Source organism: Schistocerca nitens, chromosome 8 (assembly GCF_023898315.1).
Source record: "Schistocerca nitens isolate TAMUIC-IGC-003100 chromosome 8, iqSchNite1.1, whole genome shotgun sequence".
Taxonomy (NCBI): Eukaryota; Metazoa; Arthropoda; class Insecta; order Orthoptera; family Acrididae; genus Schistocerca; species Schistocerca nitens.
The window spans coordinates 278444897-278470912 of record NC_064621.1 but is presented as its reverse complement, the minus strand read 5'-3'; the positions used below and the strand labels follow the sequence as shown (position 1 = coordinate 278470912).

Below are 26016 nucleotides of genomic sequence, written 5' to 3'. Positions count from 1 at the left end.
GCGCCGGCTGTCGGGCATTAAGGCCCACTCCTCGGTACCTGGCCTGACCTCAGGTAATGAGGTCCTTGTTGATCCTGTGGCTGTCTCCAACGCCTTTGGCCGCTTTTTCGCGGAGGTTTCAAGCTCCGCCCATTACCATCCTGCCTTCCTTCCCAGGAAAGAGGCAGAAGAGGTTCTGCGACCTTCCTTCCACTCGCTGAATCTGGAAACTTATAATGCCCCCTTTACTATGCGGGAACTCGAAAGTGCGCTTGCACTGTCCCGGTCCTCTGCTCCGGGGCCAGATGCCATTCACGTTCAGATGCTGGCACACCTTTCTCCGGCGGGCAAAAGCTTCCTTCTTCGTACCTACAATCGCGTCTGGTCCGAAGGTCAAGTCCCCATGCGTTGGCGTGACGCCGTTGTTGTTCCTATACCCAAACCCGGGAAGGATAGACACCTTCCTTCTAGTTACCACCCCATTTCTCTTACAAGCTGTGTCTGTAAGGTGATGGAGCGCATGGTTAATGCTCGGTTAGTCTGGATTCTTGAATCTCGACGGCTACTTACCAATGTCCAATGCGGCTTTCGTCGCCGCCGCTCCGCTGTTGACCACCTTGTGACCTTGTCGACATTCATCATGAACAACTTTTTGCGAAGGCGCCAAACGGTAGCCGTGTTCTTCGACTTGGAGAAGGCTTATGATACCTGTTGGAGAGGAGGTATCCTCCGCACTATGCACAGGTGGGGCCTACGCGGTCGCCTGCCCCTTTTTATTGATTCCTTTTTAACGGATCGAAAGTTTAGGGTACGTGTGGGTTCCGTATTGTCCGACGTCTTCCTCCAGGAGAACGGAGTGCCTCAGGGCTCCGTCTTGAGCGTAGCCCTTTTTGCCATCGCGATCAATCCAATTATGGATTGCATTCCACCTAATGTCTCAGGCTCTCTCTTTGTCGATGACTTCGCGATCTACTGCAGTGCCCAGAGAACATGCCTCCTGGAGTGCTGCCTTCAGCGTTGTCTAGACAGCCTCTACTCATGGAGCGTGGCAAATGGCTTCCGGTTCTCTGAAGAGAAGACGGTTTGTATCAACTTTTGGCTATATAAAGCGTTCCTTCCGCCATCCTTACATCTCGGTCCCGTTGTTCTCCCATTCGTGGACACAACTAAGTTTCTAGGGCTCACGTTGGACAGGAAACTGTGTTGGTCTCCACATGTCTCTTATTTGGCGGCCCGTTGTACACGTTCCCTTAATGTCCTTAGAGTTCTTAGCGGTTCATCTTGGGGAGCGGATCGCACTGTCCTGCTTCGCTTGTATCGGTCCATAGTCCGATCGAAGCTGGATTATGGGAGCTTCATCTACTCGTCCGCTCGGCCATCCCTCTTACGCCGGCTCAACTCCATCCACCATCGGGGGATACGTCTTGCGACCGGAGCCTTCTACACTAGTCCTGTCGAGAGTCTTTATGCTGAAGCTGCCGAGTTACCATTGACCTACCAGCGCGACGTACTGCTGTGTCGGTATGCCTGCCGGCTGTTGTCTATGCCCGACCACCCCTCTTACGAGTCCTTCTTCGCCGATTCTCTCGACCGTCAGTACGGGTTGTATGTGTCTGCCCTGCTGCCCCCCAGAGTCCGCTTCCGTCGCCTGCTTCGACAATTGGATTTTGCCCTCCCTACCACCTACAGAGAGGGTGAGAGCCCGACACCACCTTGGCTCCAGGCTCCGGTTCATATTTATCTCGACCTCAGCTCACTCCCGAAGGAGGGTACTCCGGCTGCAGTGTATTGCTCACGGTTTGTCGAACTTCGTGCTCGACTTGCCGGTCACACCTTTATTTACACCGATGGCTCCAAAACTGACGATGGTGTCGGCTGTGCCTTTGTCGTCGGGGCCGCCACCTTTAAATACCGGCTCCTCGACCAATGTTCCAGCTTTACGGCCGAGCTTTTTGCTCTCCATCAGGCCGTTCAGTATGCCCGCCGCCACCGCTATTCATCGTATGTACTCTGCTCTGACTCACTCAGTGCTCTTCAGAGCCTTGGAGCTCCCTATCCGGTCCATCCCTTGATTCAACGGATACAGCAGTCCCTCCATTCTTTCGCTGATAATGGTGGTTCTGTCAGCTTTCTGTGGGTTCCCGGACATGTAGGAGTGCCTGGGAATGAGGCTGCGGATGCTGCAGCCAACGCTGCAGTTCTCCTGCCTCGGCCAGCCTCCCATTGTGTCCCGTCATCTGACGTTCGTGGGGATGTATGTAAGAGGCTTGTGTCGTTGTGGTGGGATGCTTGGTCATCCCTCCAAGGAAACAAGCTCCAGGCAGTAAAACCGCTCCCAACTGCTTGGACAACATCCTCCCGACCATCTCGGCGCGAGGAGGTCCTTCTGACCAGGTTGCGGATTGGGCATTGCCGGTTTAGCCACCGCTACCTGCTCTCCGGTGACCCAGCCCCGCAGTGCCCTTGTGGTCAGGCATTAACAGTGCGCCATGTTTTATTGTCGTGTCCCCGTTTTAGTCAATTTCGTGTTGTCCTGTCCCTGCCATCTACTTTACCGGATGTTTTAGCTGATGACGCTCGAGCAGCTGCTCGTATTCTGCGTTTTATAACTTTAACTGGCTTGTCCAAAGACATTTAACCTTTTTACTTATTTTATCTGCATCTTTGTCAGGTCCTTCTGGTGTCCCCCCCCCCCCCCCCCCCCCATCCCCTTGAGTTTTACCAGATTCCATGTGCTCTCACAACAGTGACTGGGCACTAATGACCTCAGCAGTTGAGCGCCCTTAAACCCAAAAAAAAAAAAAAAAAAAAAAAAAATTAACACGGGAACACCCACGTTCTTTTCTGATTCCACCCACACATACTCCCATTTGGACCCTGCCTTGTACACTGCCCAGCTTGCCCATGATCTTGAGTGGTCCGTTCTGACACGTACTTAAGTGACCATTCCGCATGTGCTACCCAATTGGTGATTCCTACCCCCCTTATTTGCACACCCAAACGGCAGCATTTCTAATGCCGACTGGAGGCTTTACTCCTTCCTGGAGGCCTTCGATGAAAAACATTTCCCCAGTTGTGATGACCAGATAGAATATCTTGCAAACATTATCATTACCACCGCAGAACATTGCATTTCTCACACTTCCTCTTTGACGTGCTGCATTGTGTCCTGGTCCTTTGGTGGGCTGAAGTCTGCCGTGGTGCAATTTGTGTGCGGAGAAGTGCTCTCCACGTTTTTAGCCATAATCTACAGTGGCAGACTGCATTTGTTACAAATAGTTGCATGCTTAGTGTCGTCGCATTCTTCGGGCTAGCAGAAAAGCTGGCTGGATTTCCTTTCCTAGTTCTTCTGTTCCACACTATTTTCTTCCATGTGGACCAGCCTCCAACGGCTGTCTGGGACCAAGGTCCGTTTCCCAATTTCCAGCTTGACAGTAGCAGATCGTGCCGTAGTGGACCCTACTGATACCTCCAACAACTGAGGCCACTACTTTGCAGGCATTTCGTGCTCCACCCACTATCACCCTGCCCTGCTCCATGAGAAACGAGTGGAGGAGACTTCGGCGATACCCTCTTCTTCTCAAAATCATGAGTGTTACAATGCCATGTTTACGATCAAGGAGCTGGATCATGCTCTCACATCTGGGCAGAGGGCACATTTCCCCGACGATGGTGTGAAGCCACTGTCATTCCTATACCTAAGCCTCGCAAGGGCAGACATGTTTCTTTTAGTTACCTCCAAATTTCTTTGACCAACTGTGTGTGCAAGGTGATGGGAACGTATGATTCATGCCCCGACCATCACCTTGTCAGCCCATGTCATGAATGATTTTTTGCAGAAATACCCTACTGTGGCCATGTTCTTCAGTTTGGAGAAAGCCTAAGACACCTGCAGACGAAGGACCGCTGTCAAACAGCCATGACTTTCTCCTCGGCAGATACGCATGCCGCTTGTCTGCCCTGCCTGGCTACCCATCCTACACCTCCATCCTTGATGGCTTCTTTGATTACCAGTATGGGGCACTCCCTCTTCTCCATTTCTGGCTGAAGTTCTTGCTCCGGCAGCTTAACTTTACGTTTCCTGACACTTTCCCGATGGGCGTGAACCCTTCACCACCTTGGCCTCGTGCGGCAACTCGTGTACACCTCTGCCTTGATTAGCTTCCTAAAGCTACTACTCCTGCCACACCCTATTGCTGTAAGTTTCATGACCTTTGCACAGAACTTTGCGATAGTATCTGATGGCTCTCGGACTGACGGTGGTGTCAGGGGTGCCTTCATCATTGGCACCAATGTTTATCGGTATCAGCTTCTGGAACACTGCGTGGTATTTATAGCAGAGCTCTTCGCCCTGCACAAGGCCACACAGTACATCTGGCAACACAGGCTTTCCATTTGCATCGTCTGCTGTGGCTCTCTCATTGCCCATCAGAGCCTCAGTGTGCTGTACACTGTCCATCCCTTAGTGCAATGGGTACAAGAAAGCTGTCACATGCTCACTCTTGATGGAGTCACTGTGATGTTTAGGTGGGTTCCTGGTCACGTCAGTCTGATGGGAAATGAGACTGCTGATGTTGTTGCCAAGGATGCAGTCCTCATACCTCGACCTGCTAGTTCTTCCACCCCCTCTGATGATCTGTTTCACCGCCTCTCAGCAGGCAGTGTCACTTTGGCATCACCACCAGTCCTCCCTTCATGGGAACAAGCTCCAGGGAATTAAGGCTCTCCCATCGGCTTGGATGACCTCCTCTTGGCCCTCTCACTACTAGGAGATCATTTTAGATAGGTTGCATATTGGGCACTGTCTTTTTAGCCATCACCATTTGTTAAGTGGTGCTCCCCCTCCATTATGTGTTCATTGCCCTGAACATCTGAATGTTTACCATTTCTTGGCAAAATGCCCTTTTTTTAACCACTTACGTTCTCATTTATGTTCGCTATCTGAGTTACTGGCGGTTTTAGCGAATGATGTGCGGGCTGTCAACCACATTGTACTTTTTATCTCTCATAGCAATATGGCGAAGGAAATTTGATCTTTAGTTCAGGACATTTCTCTATGGTGTATTTTATGGTCCCTTCTCTTAAGTCCCTGTCTTTAGCTGCCTTTCCTTCCGTCAGTTGGACACAACGAGTAGTCATTTTCAACTTCTATTTTCTCTTCGTGTCCTACAGTTCTGACTTGAGCACACATGACCCTATCTGTTTTTGTGCCCTAAAACAAAACAAACCATTTAATATGCCATTTTTTCCAATATTTGATATAAATGTAATTTTTTTAAGAACTTCTGAGAAAATGGGCCGTAAGTTAACTGGTCTGTAGTTGGTAAAGCACATTGGATCTTCATTTTGTGTAGTTGTAAGACCCTGTTGTTTTTTTTATCTGAAAAAATATTATTCGGTGAACATGAATTAAGTGGGTAGTGAAGTGGTATGGCCATTTCATTTGTTATTAACTTTAAAATTCTGATAGCTCATTTGATTGGGAAGTTTTATATATCAAATTTCTTTATAACTTTCTGTCTCCTGCTCTGTTGTAGGATACAAATAACATGAATTAGTGAGGGGATCTTGCTCATTTTTAAGCAGGTGCAGTGCTTGCAGAGGATCATTTTTGTTATTTTGTGTCAGTGTCTGCATAGGTTGGTAAAACATTTGTTTAAAGTACTACTAACTACTGTGTAAACTATTTTTTTTTGTTTACTTTGATCTTCAGACATCTGCTATTACTGTCTGAAGATTTTCCTGTTTCTTTGTCAGTTATCTGCCATGTGCCATTGTTCAGTAACAGAGCAGTCATGTTACCCACAAATTTTGCAGCTTTTAGTGTCGTATTGTAAGCCTTCATGTAAGCTTTGTAACATTCATCGAAATGGTCAGTTAGTGTGCAGGAAGTTGAATGATGATTCCATAGCATAGTGCTGGGTACTGGCTCAGTGGCAAGAAGATAAAAAAATGTTTTGATGTTTCACAATGAGTTATGTTTAGATGGTGATTTTTATCCAGAAATGAGTTCTGTACTTAGTGTGATAGTATGCTCGGATTTTTTAAATTAGTATCCACTTGGCAGCTTCCACTGTGCTTGCCAGTTTGTTTCAGTAACCCACTTTTCGCTGGTTAGCCAGACATCTGGATTCCCATTTTGCTGCTTCTTTTACAGCCTTTTTTAAAATCTTCTTACATCCCTACCATCAATAACGAGTTCCATGTTTTACAGTGAATTCAATTTTTTGTTGTAATCAATTAAGTTCTCCTGCTAGGCATTCTGTTTCTTCTGTTGTTCCATTAAACAGGATAAGAGTGTCATTAACTAAGTATTTGTAATAAACCAACTAATATCTCGGGGATTTTGAGATCTAACAGTGTTATTTTCAAGATTGTTATTTTGTATGGTATGTCCGCTAGCAAGTCTGCAAGACAAGACAGAAAAGGTTTGGAAACTGGTTTTGGAATAAACACTTACTACAATAAATCAACTGGTTGCTCTTACCTGTATTTATAGTATTTAACTTTGTAACTACAATGAAAATTTCTGTACCTCAATTTTCAGCAAAGTTTTATAAGAGACTTTCATATATTTTTTAACATTTTCATGTAATATTAACTTCTTATTCTGCCATAATTATCACTTTTCTGATGAACATATTTGATGTTTTTCTTGTGGTGAAATATTGTATGTCTTCTAAAAAATTCCATTGGTATACCGTGCTTCATAAATTATCTGCACATACTCAGCAATCATTCATTACATATTGCTGTGCACAGCTTGTTTTTACCATGAACATTATTTTTACATGAAAACTCATTGTTGCTTAGAACATTGATGCACCAAGCATTTGTGTATATTTACTGGATATCATTAACTTTGCAAATTACAGAGTCTAATTATAAAAAAAAGAAAACTACAAAACAAAATCCAAAAATTCTGTTCTCTGAAACCTCTATGGCAGTGTTAAAAAGCAAATTACTTTCACAGTATTGTATCTTCCATCTCGTCTTCATCTAATTCCTTTTCCTTTCCTACAATATTGTCTTCATTTCCTGTTCATAGCTTTTTTGTATATTTCTTCCACCTTTCAGCCTTATTTATTTAATTGGATAGATAAAAAATGTACTCACCAAACGGTGGCGGAACACACACATAAGACTGTCGTAATTGCCAAGCTTTCAGAGCCAGTGGCTCCTTCCTCGGGCAGAAGAGTTGAAGGGGAAGGAAGGGACTGAAGAGGACTAGGAAAAGGCGTGGATTCTGGTAAAGTCACCCAAGACCTCAGGTCACAGGAGACTTAACGTAGGAATGAGAAGGAAAGACTGAGTGTTGGGGACTACATCGGAAGAGATTTGAAAATCTGAGAGCTTAAAGGGGGAAGACAGGGTGACACAGACAAAAATTACTGCTTAAACATAAAGCATGAGTTCATAAGAGTGAAAAGCTGTAACAGAGGTGGGTGAAAAGCTGTAATAGGGGTGGGAGGGGTGGTGGCGGAAAAATAGATGGGAAAGACAGAGAAATATGTAGAAAACTAAAATGGAGTGAAGCAAAGAGTAGTTACAGTGAAGAAATGGTGAGATGGAAGAAATTAACGTAAATTAAAGTCAAGGGGGTGGTGAGAATCAAGGACATGTTGTAGTGCAAGTTCCCATCTGTGTTCTGAGAAACTGGTGCCTGGGGGTGATGTGTGTGGTGAAACAGTTGCGGAGGTCACAGATGTTATGTTGTAGAGCATGCTCTGCAACAGGATATTGAGAGTTGGCATTATACACCCTTTGCCTATGCCCATTCATCCTAACTGATAATTTGGTGGTAGTCATGTCAATGTAGAAGGCTGAACAGTGTTTACACACCAGCCGGCAAATGATGTGTTGTTTCGCAGGTGGCCTTTTGTTTGATAGTACAGGGTTATTACAAATGATTGAAGCGATTTCACAGCTCTACAATAACTTTATTATTTGAGATATTTTCACAATGCTTTGCACACACATACAAAAACCCAAAAAGTTTTTTTAGGTATTCACAAATGTTCGATATGTGCCCCTTTAATGATTCGGCAGACATCAAGCCGATAATCAAGTTCCTCCCACACTCGGCGCAGCATGTCCCCATCAATGAGTTCGAAAGCATCGTTGATGCGAGCTCACAGTTCTGGCACGTTTCTTGGTAGAGGAGGTTTAAACACTGAATCTTTCACGTAACCCCACAGAAAGAAATCACATGGGGTTAAGTAAGGAGAGCGTGGAGGCCATGACATGAATTGCTGATCATGATCTCCACCACGACCGATCCATCGGTTTTCCAATCTCCTGTTTAAGAAATGCCAAACATCATGAAGGAAGTGCGGTGGAGCACCATCCTGTTGAAAGATGAAGTCGGCGCTGTCGGTCTCCAGTTGTGCCATGAGCCAATTTTCCAGCATGTCCAGATACATGTGTCCTGTAACGTTTTTTCCGGAGAAGAAAAAGGGACCGTAAACTTTAAACCGTGAGATTGCACAAAACACGTTAACTTTTGGTGAATTGCGAATTTGCTGCACGAATGCGTGAGGATTCTCTACCGCCCAGATTCGCACATTGTGTCTGTTCACTTCACCATTAAGAAAAAATGTTGCTTCATCACTGAAAACAAGTTTCGCACTGAACGCATCCTCTTCCATGAGCTGTTGCAACTGCGCCGAAAATTCAAAGCGTTTGACTTTGTCATCGTGTGTCAGGGCTTGTAGCAATTGTAAACGGTAAGGCTTCTGCTTTAGCCTTTTTTGTAAGATTTTCCAAACTGTCGGCTGTGGTACGTTTAGCTCCCTGCTTCCTTTCTTCGTCGACTTCCGCGGGCTACGCGTGAAACTTGCCCGCACGCGTTCAACCGTTTCTTCGCTCACTGCAGGCCAACCCGTTGATTTCCCCTTACAGAGACATCCAGAAGCTTTAAACTGCGCATACCATCGCCGAATGGAGTTAGCAGTTGGTGGATCTTTGTTGAATTTTGTCCTGAAGTGTCGTTGCACTTTTATGACTGACTGATGTGAGTGCATTTCAAGCACGACATACGCTTTCTCGGCTCCTGTCGCCATTTTATCTCACTGCGCTCTCGAGCGCTCTGGCGGCAGAAACCTGAAGTGCGGCTTCAGTTGAACAAAACTTTGAGTTTTTCTACGTATCTGTAGTGTGTCGTGACCATATGTCAATGAATGGAGCTACAGTGAATTTATGAAATCGCTTCAATCATTCGTAATAGCCCTGTATATGTTTTGCCAATTACAGGGCTGTTAAAGGTGGTGGTAAGAGGGTGCATAGGGCAAGTCTTTCAGTGAGGACAGTCACGGGGGTAGGAGCCATAGGGTAGTGAAATTGGTGCAGAAGGAGTGTAGGGTCTGACAAGACTATTGCAGAGATTGGAAAGGTGAGGCAAGCTGTTCCAGGTGTGGTGGGCAAAATTGCAGATAGAATGGACCTCATTTCGCGGCACGATTTTAGGAAGTCTTGGTCTTGTCGAAGTAGCTGATTAACACATTCCAGACCAGGATAATACGGAGTCACCAATGGTGCGCTCAGAAGTTGTTATTTGGAGGGTTTAGCAGTACCAGGATTGGATGTGTTGGCCCTGGAAAACTGCTTTTCAACTAGGCTGGTGGGATACTTTCATGCAGTGAAGGCTGAAGTGAGAATGGTGGTGTATTGCTCTAAAGAGTCTGCATCCGAACAGATATGTTTGCCTTGGATGCCAAGGCTGTGTGGGAGGGAATGTTTGACACGGGAAGGACGGCAACTGTCAAAATGTAAGTACTGTTGTTTGTTGGTAGCTTTAATGTGGACAGAAGTGTGTTGCTGGCCTTCAGTGAGGATGAGATAACCATCAAGGAAAGTGACTTGGGATTCAGAACAGGACCATGTGAAATTTAATGGGGAGAAGGTATTCAGAGATTCCAGGAATTTTAGGTCTGCCTCATCATGAGCCCCCTCCCCCGCAGGGGGCTCGCCATTCTTTGGTGGGTTCGTGCTTGGCTACCACAGGGGCCCAATCTTTGCAGCATCTTCTCCCTGCCGTGCTGCATATCTATCCTCTTGCTATTATTTATGCCTCTCCCTTGGGGAACACGTCCAGGATGTTACTGGCAATGTTCTGCATTGACTGTCGCTGACATAAGAACAATCTCACCAATGTTTTTCGGTCACTTTTCTTTCCTTTGTTTCCTTCCTCCTCTCGTTCCTCCACTTCGACGTTTGAGGCTCCTCTTTCTCTTCTTCCTCCCTACGTGCTCCTGAAGGCTGGCCCATGCGTCTGACACGTAAGAGGTGACAAGGAAACGCATAATTCCCAGCCTCAGGTCGACAGGTAGGGTTCACATGTACCCCCCTGGTACAGGCCAGGCCCAGAGAGGGGTGATTGCCTGCACAGCAACCTTCCCAAATTGCCGACTGGTCCGTCTGTCAGGTGTTCGGGAGGTGTGACCTGAGGTCTGAACGATCACCTAACTCGGGTGCGCCCCCCTGTGAAGGGGTCCCCCAGTTGGGAGGAGCGCACCATTGGAGATGCTGGCAATCATGGGGGATTTTCTTACAATGAGCCAATCATCTTCACAATCAGCGTCTACGAAACATAAATGTAATGACGCTAACGATTCAGAGACCCTTCCCCCTGCACCATGGTTCCTCGTGGTCTCATGCACTGAAGACAGTCAGTCCTTCACCATGGGAAGTCTGTTTATTATTTAGAAAGGTGTTGATGCAATTGCCAATCCTGTGAAATCCTGCTCTCATTTATGGGATGGCACTTTGCTTTTGGAGACTACTTCTGATTCTCAAGCACAACAACTGCTTGCGCCTCACTTCTCCACGACTACCCCATTCGTTTCAAGGCCCATAGAACTTCAAATTCTTCCCATAGTGTTACTCACACTAGGCTGCTCGACGGTCTAACCGAGGCTGAAATCCGATCTTACCTCTCTGATGAGGGTGTCATTGCCGTCCATCAGGTGATGAAAAAGATAGATTCCTCCGTAGTGCCCACCCACAATCTTTTTCTCACGTTTGATAGTGTTACTTCCGTTGAAGATTAAAGCAGGCTTTGAAATTATCACAATCCAGCCATACATTCCAAACCCGATGCACAGCTACCAGTGTCGTCACTTCAACCACACTAGAATATCTTGTTGACACCCAGCCAAATGCTTAAACTGTGGGAGGGATGTGCACGATGACGATTGTCTGCCTCCTCCTCCTCCTCCTACTGTATCAACCGCAATGGCGGCCATGCCCCCTCCTCTCGGGATCGTCCCATGTACCTTGATGAGCGGGCTGTCCAAGAGATCCGGGTAAAGGAAAAAGTGCCTTACCCAGTCTCTCGTAAGTTATTGGGTAGTCGCAAACCCTGATTCTTCCATCTGGCACCTTTAGTTCTGTTCTAGTTACCCTTCACTGCATGAAGGACGTGGCCATGCAGATATGTGACCTCAAATTCAGCTCTGAGGTTGTGAACTCACCCAATATCAAGTTAGCATCGTCCAGCAGTGCAACAAGCCATCAGACTCTTGCCTCAAGGAGTGAAGCCACCAGCTACACAACTGGTAGGCCGGAAAGGTCACAAGGAGTACGCCCATGAAGGCTTCCTCCGCCCCTCCAGCCAAATGACACCCGAGTCTTCCTCCAACCGGAAAGGCTCGAAGGAGGCCACCAAAGGCAAACGGACTTCTCCTTCGCTAACTCGAAGATCCTCTTCGACGGTGTTGCCACATGATACCTTAGCCTGGTCGGCCTCAGTGTCGGCAGTGCGAACCACCAACCACCAACCATTTTTCAGCGTTGGACTCCACAGACTGACCGCACAAGCAAGCCGATGCTTCTGTGGACTCTGTGGAGCAGGATCCTCCTGCTTCTGTGCCCTGTAGCAGTGACTCTTCTTCTGGAAACAAAATTGCGCCCTCACGACTGCTTTGAGCTTTCACATTTCTTCCCAGTTCGTTTTGGCCTTCCCAATGAGGGTCGGCATCCCATCTCATGGGGGTGTCATGCTGCTCACACAGGATGACATTCATAGTCAACCCATCTCCCTGACTACCCATCTTCAAGCTGTTGCAGTTAGACTTTTCCTTCCCCACCTGAGTTTTTCCCTCTCTACCAGTTATATCGCTCCGTCATTCAGTGTCACTAGGGCGGACTTAATTCAGCTTAATGGGCAGCTATGCCCCCCCCCCCCCCCCATTTCTGCTACTCAGTGACTTTAATGGACATCATCCCCCTTTGGGGTTTTCCCAGAAACTCTTGGCTGATCTTAATCAACTTGACCTTTTCTGCCTTAGCACTGGAGCACTCACTTTTTTTTACTGACTCCTCGCACACCTATTCACATTTGGACCTATCCTTCCGCACTGCCCAGCTTGCCCATCGTCTTGAGTGGTCCATTCTTTCTGATGCCTACACTAGCAACCATTTCCCACATGCTGACATACTCCACCTGCGTACACACCCAAATGGCAGCTTACTAAGGCTGTCTGATGGCTTTACTTCTCCCTGGCGACCTTCGAAGAACGAGATTTCCCCAGTTGTGATGACCAGGTGAAATATGTCACAAACGTTATCCTTACTGCTGCAGAACATTTCATTCCTCACACTTCGTCTGTACCACGCCGTGTCCCAGTCACTTGGTGGACTGAGGCATGCTGCGACTCAATTCGCACTCTCATGCTCTCCGTGCTTTTAACCACCATCCTACGATGGCAAATGGCATTCATTAGAAACAGATGCATGCAAAGTGTTGTCATATTCTTCGGGATAGCAAACAAGCTAGCTGGGTTTCATTCGCTAATTCTTTTAACAGTTCCACCCCTTCCTCTTGTGTGCGCCAATTTCCGATGGCTCCCAGGGACCAAGATCCATTCGCCAATTTCTAGCCTGACAGTAGCAGACGATATTATCGTAGACCCTATTGCTGTCTCCAACACATTGGGCCGCCGTTTCGTGGAAGTTTCGAGCTCTTCCCACTACCACCCTGCCTTTCCTCATCGTAAACGAGTAGAGGAGGCCTGGGTGATACCCTTCTCTTCTCAGAATCGTGAGTGCTACAATGCTGCCTTTGCTATAAGGAAACTAGACCATGCTCACAGTAGATCTCGATCCTTCCTCCCAGGGCCAGACATTGTCCACATGCAGATGTTGCAACACCTTTCTCTTGCAGGCAAGCTCTTTCTACTTAATACATACAACTGTATCTGGGCAGAGGGACATTTCCTGGACTTTGGCGTGAAGCCACTGTCATACTCGTACCTAAACTCAGTAAGGAGAAAAACCTTCCTTTTAACTACTGCCCCATCTCTCTCACCAGCTGTGTGTGCAAGGTGATGGATCACATGATTCATTCCCCGGCTGGTATGGTGGCTCAAGTCTTGCAGTTTACTAATGAATGCATAGTGTGGATTTTGAGCGTGGCGTTCTGCAGTTGATCATCTCGTTACTTTGTCCAACCATGTCATGAGCGGTTTTCTGCAGAAATCAGAGACTGTGACAGTGTTTTTCGATTTGGAGAAGGCCTGTGACATCTGCTGGAGAACTGTTATCGTCTGTACTCTTTACATGTGGGGCTTCCATGGCCGTCTGCCCTGTTTCCTTCAGGAATTTTTAAAAGACAGAGTTTTCAAGGTGCGTATGGGTTCTGCCTTTTCAGAAAACGGTGTGCCTCAGCATTCCGTCCTGAGCGTTGTCCTCTTTGCTATCACCATTAACCTGATACTGGCCTGTCTCCCACCACGCATCTCCGTCTCCTTTTTTGTTGACGATTTTGCTGTCTATTGCAGTTCTCTGCAGATGTGTCACACTGAACAGCGTCTTCAGCAATGTCTTGATAGTCTTTCCTCTTGGAGCATTGACAGTGGCTTTCATTTTTCCACTGACAAAACTGTCTGTATGAATTTCTGGCTGTGCAAATGGTTTCTCCCACCATCTTGGGCCTGTTGCCCTTCCATTTGTCGAAACTACGAAATTCCTGTGGCTCATGCTCAATAGGATACGCTCTTGGTCTTCCCACGTGTCTACCTGTAAGCCTGCTGTACGCTGTTCTTCAATGTCCTGTGTGTCCTCAGTGGTGCTTCCTGGGGGTGCCGATCGAAACACACTTCTCCATTTGTACTGGTCGCTTGTTCATTCAGAACTTGACTATGGGTGCTTTGTTTATGCGTCTGCACATCCATCCCTCTTATGCCGTCTAAACACTATCCACCATTGTGGTATCCATTTGGCCACTGACACCTTTTACACTAGCACGGTTGAGAGTCTGTATGCTGAAGCTGCTGAACTATCACTGTCCTATCGCCGTGACTTTCTCCTCAGCAGGTATGCATGCTGTATGTCTGCCATGCGTGGCTATCCATCCTATGCCTTCTTCTTCGATGATTCCTTTTATCACCAGTATGGGGCATGTCCATCTTCTTTGTTACCTCCTGGAGTCCACTTTCGGCACTTGTTATGGCGACTTAACTTCACACTACCTGCAACTCTCCTGGTGGGTCTGAACCCTTCACCACCTTGGCTTCGTGAACCGGCCCATGTTAACCTTGACCTTCATTCACTTCCTAAGGACACAATTCCAGCCACGCTCTGTTGCCTTCAGTTTCACAACCTTTGCATGGAACTTCGCAATAATACCTTTGTGTACACTGATGGCTCACGGGCAGACTGTGGGGTCAGGTGTGCCTTTATCATTGGTGCCTGTGTCTTTCGCTATCAACTTCGGCACACTGCTCAGTATTTACACCTGAGCTCTTCGCCCTGTATCAGAGCATGGGGGTACATCTGGCGACACAGTTTTTTCCATTGTGTCCTCTGCTCAGACTCGCTCATCACCCTTTAAAGTCTATGTACGCTGTACACGCCCATCCCTTAGTGTAACGGATCCAGGAAAACTGTCACTTGCTCCCTCTTGGTGGGGCCACTGTACTGTTTATGTGGGTTCCTGGTCATGTAAGTCTGCCAGGAAACAAGGCTGCTGACGCTGCTGCCAAGGCTGCAGTCCTCGTACCTCAGCCTGCTAGTTCCTATATTCCCTCCAATGATATCTGTGTTGCTGTCTGTCAGGAGATGGTATCTCTTTGGCATCGCCAATGGTCCTTCCTTCATGGGAATAAGCTATGGCTCATTAAGCCTCTCCCAGCGGCTTGGCCCTCTCGCCGGGAGGAGTTCATTTTAACTAGGTTGCATGTTGGGCATTGCCTTCTTAGCCATCGTCACTTGATAAGTGGCGCTACCCTACCACTTTGTCCACATTGCACCCAAGTTTTAACTGTCAGCCAGTTTCTGATGGAATGCCCATTTTTTAACCGTTCACGTTCCTGCTCGGGTTTGCCATCTGAGTTATTGGCTATTTTAGCAAATGACGTGAAGGATGTCAACTGCGTTTTACTTTTTATCCGACAAAGAAATATGGCTAAGGCCATTTAATTTTTAGTTTTGGACCTCCATTTCTGTAAGATGTCTCTGTAGCCCTTTCTCCACACCCCTGTTTTTAGCTGTCTTCTCTTTTGGCAATTGGGACTGACCTATAGTCGTCGTTTAACTCCTCTCTGTCTTCCTGTTGTATAATTTTGACTGGGACTCTTACGACCCCAGATGTTTTTGCACTCTAAAGCAAAACAAAGTAAACAACTTGCAGCCCTAAACCTACATTTGATCATATAGCTTTGGTGAAGGACCTACTTTCCTTCTCACGTAATATCCATTGGAAGTATCACTTTGCAACCCGATCCCAAAACCTTTCTAACAGCGAACCTGATATTGAACTCTGCATTTAACAGTTCAGACCACAATCCCAACTTCTTCCACAACTACCACCTCAAAATTATTCTTTCGAAGAATTGCTCACATCCAGCATTGCTTCACAACCCTTCCTCAGGTCCCTACAACCTGTCTTCTGCAGAACTCTGGCATTATGTTCTCTAAAATCTGATGACTCCATCATTATCCTCCCAGCAGACAAAGGATCTACCACTATAGTACGTGATCGAAAGGGGTATGTGAGTGAAGGTCTACGGCACTACATACAGCGTCTGCCATCAAGATCCCATCCCTGTGGTTAAAACTGACCTGCAGTCCCTCCTTAAAACCTCAGGCCCCTCACAAGGACCAACACTTCAATCCGTAAAACTTCTCACCCCACCCAAACCACGAACCCCCATCTTTTACCGGGGGTCCACAGCTCTTTTGTGGATACGTGCGTGGTGAGCACGGGGCCCCGAGCTATTGCAGCCTTCCTTCTTTCCAGGGCTGCATTTCCTTCCCATTCCCCTCCTTGCTCCTTCCCCCTCTTTTCACTCTTATTAACTCGTGCATGATGTTTAAAGCAATAATCTCTGTCTGCATATAACCCTGTCTTCCACCTTTAAGCTCACAGGTTTTCAAATCTCGTCTGATGCAGTCCCCAACAATCAGTCGTTCCTCCTCATCCCATACAGTAATACTCCCCTGGCCCGCAGTTCTGGGTCACTTTTCAGAAATCTACCCCCTTTCCTAGACCTCTCCAGCCCTTCCCCTTCCCCTTCACCCCATTTTCCTTTCCCTTCAACTCTTCTGTCTGAAGGAGCAGCAAGTGGCTCCGAAAGCTAGGCAAATACAACCGTCTTTTATGTGTGCCTTCTGCTGCCACTTGGGAGTAGATTTTTGATCTGTCCAATTAAATAATTTTGTCAATAACTGATAGTTCTTGTTATATCATTTAAGCCTTTTTTGTGTCTACTGGGTTGCCATCTGACTTCTTTATGTTCACATTTGTCTTTATTTTTCATATAGATGGCATACATCTTTCCTCTTGATAGTTTTTAAAACCTTGCAGAACTGTGCTCTCCTTCCTCTGGTGCATCGCGAGAGGGGGGCTCACGGTGCTTAGCATGTGATTGCTGGCGGCTTTCAGAGAGAGAGGACGTACTAGTGTACGGGCAGTTGGTCTGAGGTGGCCCCCATGGATGGCTGCATTGGTTGCTAGTCTGTGCCTGTTGTTTGCTATTTATTTTGCTGCCCGCAAGGTTGCACCGGCAAGATTGCCTCCTGGTAGAGCGATGCTCACCATCGGACAGTTTGAATCTGCCTGTGGTTGCATGTGTGTGTTCACCGTGAAATGGTAGATTGTTAACTTGATCTGCAAGTTCACATCTTGCGGACTCATGTCGTGGCTTTCTTGTAGTGTTCCCCAAATTTTCCTGTTGTTGTTAACGTAGACTGTTCAATGACAATTTGTTTAACGCAAGCAACAAGAGGAGCCTTTTGACAGAGCAATGTTGAGTGTTCAATGAGCATACAGTTGAAATTACTGTTACAACCAAATACATCATTGCTCTGTGATTATTAATAACTTGGCAAAAGTACTACCTTTTCCCCTACCCACCAGTAAGAAGGGCGTTGCAAGTTTCATTGGGATGGCCAATTATTTCAGGAAGATTGTCCCAAATTTCACTCAGCAGGCTGCCCTACTTAACAACTTACACAAGAAAGGGGTGAGCTTTATTTGGGGAGAGAGCGAACAAGCCACCTTTGACGCCCTGAAAATTGCCCTCACCAACCCCCAGGTCCTGGCCATCCTTGACTTCAATCACTGATTCATTGTCCAGACCGACACGTCAAGTACCGGCATTGCTGCTGTCCTCCTGCAGCAAATTGAAGAGGATGGACGTCCTGTTGCCTTCACCTCTAGGTGTCTGTTCGAGGTCGAATTGAAGTACTCAGTGTACGAATGTGAAGCTCTCGCTGTTTTGTTCGCCCTCAAGAAGTTTAAATTCTGTCTCGAGCGTAGGTAGTTCGACCTCAAGACGGATAAACAAGCATTAAGCTGGGTATTAGCCAGGCCCAGAAAAAGCAGGCGTATTGCTAGGTGGGCGGTACCCGTATCGGCCTTTCCTTTAAGGTTCACCATATTATAGGGGCTGAGAACCAGGTTACCAATGAGCTGAGTGCATGTTTGAGGAGAAAGGGGAAGATCTTAAAAACGACGCCTGTCAGAGATCCCTGCACTATTTGTTAACCTCAAAGAGCAACAGTCTCAAGATCCCATCTTGGGGCCCATTAGGTGAGCCGTGTTGAATGGGAAAGAGGTCATCGGTTATACCGTACACAGAGGAGTCCTATGTCGGCGGTTTGGCAGGTCCAATCAGGATAGGATTTGCTTGCCCCAGATCCTTGTTCAGCCCACCTTTACATACTTTCACACTTCCTCCTAGGCGGACATTTAGAGGTGGCCAAAACAGTCACCAGAATGTGCCAGCATGTCACGTGGCCCGCGATGTATAAGGATGTCCGTCGATTAGTTAGGCAATGTGAGACCTGTAAAATTGGGTAAACTTGGAAGTAACATTTGTCAGGGATTGTTGCAGTCTGACCAACAGTTTACCCCCATGGATAAGGTCTTCATTGATCACGTGGGACCCTTACCCAGGAACAAGAATGGGAACTGCTATATTTTGGTCATCGTGGATGCCTTTAGCCGCTTCACGTGGCTCCTCCCTAGCAGGGAGACTGTGACGTGCAGCACCGTTAACCATCTTACTAAAGTTTTCACTCTTTTTGCCCCCGCCCCCCCTCCCCTCCCCTCCCCTCTAAGACCCTGGTTAGCGACAATGCTCCCAGCTTTATTTTAAAAGGGTTTTGCAGGTTCTGCTTTAATAACGCCATCAAACATGTTACCACCACACCTTACTATCCCCAGCCTTCGTTGGCTGAGTGTGTTAACCAGAACCTAAAGGCAGCCTTAATTATTTATGATGCCAACGCGCAGAACAAGTGGGATTCGTCATTGCCATGGCTCAATCTTGCTTTTAACACTGCTCAGCATGAGACTTCCAGCACGACTCCCGCCTCCCTAATGCTTACTTATCCAATTAATACTCCCCTAGCCAATCTGTGGAATGTCAAAGACCTCGTACCAGCAAATTTGGATCGACATCAAATTAAGTACAATTATGAGAATGTTAGACGCAATATTAAGCGATCTCATCTCTGGCAAGCTCAGCACTATAATTGCGGTAGGGACCAGGTCCGAATAAAGGTAGGGGATCGGGTTTTCGTATGTAACTTGAACACCCATGTGACCAGGAAGCACCTAGTGTTGGTAAGTCGTCCCCCCCCCCCCCCCCCCCATTTTATTGGCCCATGCGACTGGGTCTGGTCAACTTTTGGTTCATTCGTGTGCAAGTTAAGTCACCTCCCCCCTCCCTGCACACCACACCACTTCATCTTTGGAGGAGAAGGTTGAACCGTGCTCTCCTTCCTCTGGCGCATTGCCAAAGGGGGTCACGGTGCTTGACGTGCAATCGTTGGGGCTTTGAGTTCAATAGTATATCATCAGCTTGATTTGTTAGTTCGCATCTGCAGATTCATGTCGTGGCTTTCGTGAAGTGTCCCCCGCATTTTCCTGTTGTTGTAAACATGCACCGTTGAATGACAGTTTAACGGCAAGCAACAAGAGAGGAGCCTTCAGACAGAGTGACATTGAGTGTTCAATGAAATTACTGTTATAACCAAATACGTCATTGCTCTGTGATTATTGGGTGGTCCATTGATCGTGACCGGGCCAAATATATCACAAAATAAGTGTCAAACGAAACTTGTCTAGCTTGAAGGGGGAAACCAGATGGCGTTATGGTTGGTCTGCCAGATGGTGTTACCATAGGTCAGACAGATATCAACTGCTATTTTTTTTATCACATATATGTGTAGTACGTAAAGAAATATGAATGTTTTAGTTGGGCCAATTTTTTTGATTTGTGATTGATGACGCTGTAATAGTCACAAACATATGGCTTACAATTTTAGAGGAACAGTTGGTAACAGGTAGGTTTTTTAAATTAAAATACAGAACGTAGGTACGTTTGAACATTTTATTTCCGTTGTTCCAATGTGATACATGTACCTTTGTAGACTTGTCATTTCTGAGAATGCATGCTGTTACAGTGTGATTACCTGTAAATACCACATTAATGCAGTAAATGCTCATATTGATGTCCGTCAACCTCAGTGCATTTGGCAGTATGTGTAACGACATTCCTCTCAACAGCGAGTAGTTCATCTTCCTTAATGTTCGCACATGCATTGACAATACGCTGACGCATGTTGTCAGGCGTTGTCGGTGGATCACGATAGCTAATATCCTTCAACTTTCCCCACAAAAAGAAATCCGGGGAAGTCAGATCCGGTGAACGTGCGGCCCATGGTATTGTGCTTCGGCGACCAATCCACCTGTCATGAAATATGCTATTCAATACCACTTCAACCGCACGTGAGCTATGGGCAGGACATACATCATGTTGGAAGTACATCGCCATTCTGTCTTGCAGGAAACATCTTGTAGTAACATCGGTAGAACATTACATAGGAAATCAGCATACATCGCACCATTTAGATTGCCATTGATAAAATGGGGGCCAATTATCCTTCCTCCCATAATGCCGCACCATACATTAACCCACCAAGGCCGCTGATGTTCAACTTGTCGCAGCTATTGTGGATTTTCCGTTGCCCAATAGTGCATATTATGCCGGTTTACGTTAGCGTTGTTGATGAATGATGCTTCATCGCTGAACAGAACGTGTGCAAAAAATCTGTCATCGTCCTGTAATTTCCCTTGTGCCCAGTGGCAGAACTGTACACGACATTCAAAGTCATCACCATGCCATTCCTGGAGCACAGAAACATGATACGGGTGTAATCGATGTTGATGTAGCATTCTCAACACTGACATTTTTGAGATTCCCGATTCTTGCGCAATTTGTCTGCTATTGATGTGCGGATCAGCCGCAACAGCAGCTAAAACACCTACTTGGGCATCATCATTTGTTGCATGTCATGGTTGACGTTTCACATGTGGGTGAACACTTCCTGTTTCCTTAAATAATGTAACTATCCAGCGAACGGTCCGGACACTTGGATAATGTCGTCCAGAATACCGAGCAGCGTACATGGCACACGCCCGTTGGGCATTTTGATCAGAATAGCCATACATCAACACGATATCGATCTTTTCCGCAGTTGGTAAACAGTCCATTTTAACATGGGTAATGTATCACGAAGCAAATACCGTTCGTACTGACAGAATGTTACGTGATACCATGTACTTATACGTTTGTGACTATTACAGCGCCATCTATCACAAAGCTAAAAAATGTTATGTGATACCATGTACTTATACGTTTGTGACTATTACAGCGCCATCTACCACAAAGCTAAAAAAGTGGTCCAACTAAAACATTCATATTTCTTTACGTACTACACGAATATGTAATAAAAAATGGGGGTTCCTATTTTTAAAAAAACGCAGTTGATATCCGTTTGACCTATGGCAGTGCCATCTAGCGGGCCAACCATAGCGCCATCTTGTTTCCCCCTTCAAGCTAGACGAGTTTCGTTCTTTGTAGTTTTTCGTTTGATGCTTATTTCGTGAGATATTTGGCCCGGTCACTATCAATGGACCACTCTGTGTGTGTGTGTGTGTGTGTGTGTGTGTGTGTGTGTGTGTGTGTGTGTGTGTGTGTGTGTGTGTGTGTGTGTGTGTGTATACGGTTGTTAGTAACACCTGCTACTTGTTGCTTCACTGATTATTTTGTTGTAGTCCTTTATCTATGTCTGTTAATATTTAAAAGGTAAAATAATTCTGGGTATTGATTGTGTAGTGACCATAATTTTGGTATATCCTTTTATATATATTCTTCCAACTTAAGGTTTGGGAAGACAAACATTGATATTTATAGTCATCATCAGGGCCGACATTGGTTTCCAATGTTCCGCACCCAATCGTGATCTTGTACCCTGTACGTTGGGCGCATATTTGGGTTGAGAGAGTTGCCTATTCTGAGGCGCACCTTTCGCTATGCCTGTTGGAGCCTGTATTTCTTGATCCCCCTGAACTTGGCCTAGCCCTCCCACTCCCATTCCTACTTAAAGATAAATCTAGACTTGAGTAGGACCATATCACTTGCATTAGCTCTTTAACAGTTCCAAATAGGTATGCCATTTTGCACTTTCTTGTGATCCACCTTTCCGATTTTGCTGCTCTTTTGCTGCATTTTTATATCATCTTCTTTAATCGATCACATTCAGTATATTGTGTGTCATCCAAGGATTTCTACCAGGTCCCAAGTTTCTGTGTAGTTCGTTCTCTGCTGGCTTCACCATCCCATGTCTCAAATTTACCCATTCAACTTCTGTTACATTCCTTCCCATTGGCCATAGAGCTCAAAGTTTTGTTTCCTGAGTTCTGGTAATTATAGCTTTTTTCTCTGTTATTACATTGTTATGGCAGCTCAGTTGATTATGCAAGCTTTGGAAACAGAGGTTTGTAGCTGTCTGTATCTTTGTCACCTGTATTCTTTTGTAGCCCTACATTCAGTTAAATACGCAGTTTAACTGGAGCCATAATACGTTCTTGACTTAGGCAATATAAAGGCAGAAATAAATATTATTAATTTGTTCATTGGTTCTGTGTCTTTAAGTAGCATCATGTTACATCTTCAGTACTTGATGGCTTTAGAGTTTTCATGCTAATGGAAAAGTGTTCTTAATAGTTAATGTGACAGTTGCTTTGTGCATTGTATCACTAACATTCTCTATTGGTTGTTATTGTTTTCCCAGAAGTCTGTATGAAACCTTATATTATATGTTTTGTGGTCTGCCTGGGAAGCAACTTAATAAAGAAACGGTGGAGTTCTTCAACAAAACAATAGATCAGTTGTCAAAACTTGTTATGACATCACCAATGGCAGAGAGATCTGATGTCTTGAGGAATGTAGCAAGAATTAATTACCCACCATCAGGTAGAGTTCGAAAGTATCCGGGTAAAAAACAAATGGTAAGAAACAATATCCAATTTCTATTTGGCAACATTGCAGTGTGTTAAAAGGACTTATTCATGTTTTTCTCAGCAGGCATCACATGAACAGGAAGATTTTCTGTTAGAATTACAAGGCTACAATCCTTTAAGACTACCTCGTCATTACCTGTCATTCAATGAGACGCTTGAAGAAACACCACCTCCTGAGAGTGGTACTGAGGTGAAGCTGGAGTCTGTGGAAATTCCTGCATGTTCTATATTCAGTTAACAGTTTTGTTATGTATGTATAATCTTACTGTATGAATTCTCAAAGTGTATGTATGTAACATAAATTCCTGTTTTCTCTTGAACCTCTCCACCTATTTTTTCAGTTCTATGTAATTCGGTACTACTAAATTATCATTATATAAAGTTATGTTTTGGAGAGATATTTTGTAAATAAATGTTCTCATGTGGATGAGTGTGTATGTGTAATAGTGAACTTTTCTGTTGATCATATGTGAATTTGAATTGTCTCGTCTTGTAATACCTTCTGTTGGTGTTCTCAGAAATGTAGTATGTAGTTGCAGGAATGTATATTCACTGACACATTTCAATTAATTTCATTCCATTGATCATATTTTCAGTTCATTCTGTGGATACATTTTAGATAATGGTCATTATGTATATATATCTACATGAGTAAGATCTACTGAATATTATAAAACTCTGCTATTGTGCTACAACTCATTCAAGACTAAAGTTTCAGCATAAGAAAGTAATGCTAAAGTTTGAAGGACTGTCTGAACAAGCATAACAACATTAATAATAATAATAATAATAATAATAATAATATGCTTTCTGTGTTATATCAGATTGTGATTGTCTGACTACATCGTGTTGCATGAACAGTTTTCGTTGTTGAATTTGGGCAGTGACACAACAAAACATAATAAACATAGTAGTGATAATTGTGTTGCTTGTCTGAGTCTGGCTCCACAGATGCCAGAGTTACCAGAAAGAAATGCTACAGCACAAACCGTACAATCCAGTTTTTTTTTTATTAAAAAGACTACATTTGAGTTTCAGTGCATCCACTCTTCAAACACTGGTGCTTAACTATTCGTTACATGATGCAGTGAGTTGTAATTTTTTCCACTCTGGATTTGTGAATGTAATCATTATTAACAACTATAAAACAAGTGTGGTAATGGAATGAAACCTTAATGACCTACGAATAAAAAAAAAGTTGAGTTTGCTACCTTGTAATACATGTTGTGCTGTGTTCACTTTATTTGTTGCAGACACTGGTCAACATTTTTGTTGTTACTGAAATTTTAGCTTAATGCCTGTTCCCATTTCAAGTTGGACAATAAAACAAGAAGAAATTTAAGTATAATGATGCTGTCTTGTGCATTTTGTCTCCATGACTGGTAATTCTAAGTTACAGTTGCATAAATTATAAACTTAACAATTTACTACTGTCACTTCCATAATCATTCCCACTATTTCAGGTTCACTGAACGTGATCTAGACTTGAGTTACCTAAAGCAGGCATTTCTCCATAAACTGCAGATGGAGCAAATTAATTGTAATAAACCAGGAAATAGTAGTTTTTTATGTTTTATGATAACTGTTACTGTGAAGCAATACAAAAGAATATTTATTCCCAACATGGATCTGATACATGCTTCACACTTACATCATTTATAATTTTTGCCCACAATTCAGTAGGTCAGTGTTCTAGAAAAAAAGGAATGGGATTTGGAAAGATGATTTTCTGATGAAATTTTTCCCATACACATTGCTTTAAATCCTTCAAATGAAAACGAAAATAATTGATGATCCATTGAAAAGAAACCTGATAATATTGAATTTGGAATTTTTATAATGCAGTCAGTGTGTTTCGTTCACCTTTCTGTTGATATTTTGGTTGAGGAGTTGCTCTGGCTGCCATGCAGTACAGTGCAACACTTCCCTGCATTTATTGCCCCTGGTTTTCGAGACAAAACAGAAGTACAGAGTGAGCACAAAAACTTGTCCCAATGCTAACAATTTATTACAGAGTAACCGTTTGATATAATAATTTACATCTGAAGCTGTTACATAGGTTAGTGTTACTAGAGTGTTTTTTTTTTTTTTTTTTTTTTTTTTTTTTTTTTTTTTTTTTTTTTTTTTTAAGACCACTTACGTTAGTAAACCTCAACGTGTGCTTCCTTGGTAGCCCAGAGAATGTTGAGGCAGTGTTCCAGTTCCCGTCAGGTGTTTCGTAATGCGTGTTCTGTCACAGTACCTGCAGCAGCTTGTATCCTAGCCTTCAGTTCGTCGATGTCAGCAACTGGTATGACAAAGACTCTGTCCTTGATATAGCCCCATAAAAAAAAGTCAAGGGGCGTAATTTGTGGGGAGGGGAGTAATGTTCGTATTGGTGGATTGGAAGGAACAATCCAACACCCTGGCCACCTCACTCTGGAGACATTACGCTCCTTGACTTTTTTTCTGGGGCTATATCAAGGACAGAGTCTTCATCACACCAGTTGCTGACATTGACAAACTGAAGGCTATAGGATACAAACTGCTGTGGGCACTGTGACAGAACGCATGTTACGAAACACGTGGTGGGAACTGGAATACTGCCTCAACATTCTCAGAGCTGTGAAGGGAGCACAAGTTGAGGTTTACTAATGTAAGCGGTCTTAAAAAATCTAGTAACACTAACCTACATAACGGTATCGAATGTAACTTATTATGACAAATGGTTATTCTGTTGTAAATTTTTGCAATGAGACAAGTATAGATAATAACTCACGTATATAGTGCAGGGGTTTAATAATGGACACACACACACACACACACACACACACACACACACACACACACACACACACACACACAAAGAACCAAAAACCTCCATCTACAAGATGGACAGAAAGTCCCGTTTCATGTAAGATTATTTTATTTTAACTTGAATAACCCTTAGTTATTTGTCCAGAAGTCCATATATTGATCATCATTATCCTTGCACAGCTTGATACACCTCCAGGTGTTCAAGTCATCATCCGTTGGTTCACTGATTTCCATTGGTCAGAATGCTGGTAGGCCTAAATTTGTTTTTGTGCAGAGTTCCATTGTGCTTCTTTTAATTAAGTTCTGCAGCACACTTTTCGATCGACTTAGAGAGTGAACACTGCAATATCATTGGCTTATGCTTACTCTGCCGGAAACCTACAATTCATCCAAGTTACAGTGGCACCACTATTTTACGTTTTTGTGCG

General features: G+C 44.7%; 1 protein-coding gene across 3 annotated transcripts in view; it reads left to right on the top strand.

Annotated features, from left to right (window-relative positions):
• LOC126199190 (uncharacterized) overlaps positions 1–24120 on the top strand; it is a 63843-nt gene extending 39723 nt beyond the window's left edge. For 2 of the 3 annotated variants that reach the window (XM_049935972.1, XM_049935970.1), the window contains exons 3-4: positions 22564–22780; positions 22854–24120. In XM_049935972.1, the coding sequence (XP_049791929.1) occupies positions 22564–22780; positions 22854–23030 (394 nt within the window). In that variant the 3' untranslated portion in view covers positions 23031–24120. The remainder of the gene's footprint in view (positions 1–22563; positions 22781–22853) is intronic. The other variant, XM_049935971.1, reaches the window with a different exon arrangement.
• Positions 24121–26016: the final 1896 nt, after the last annotated feature.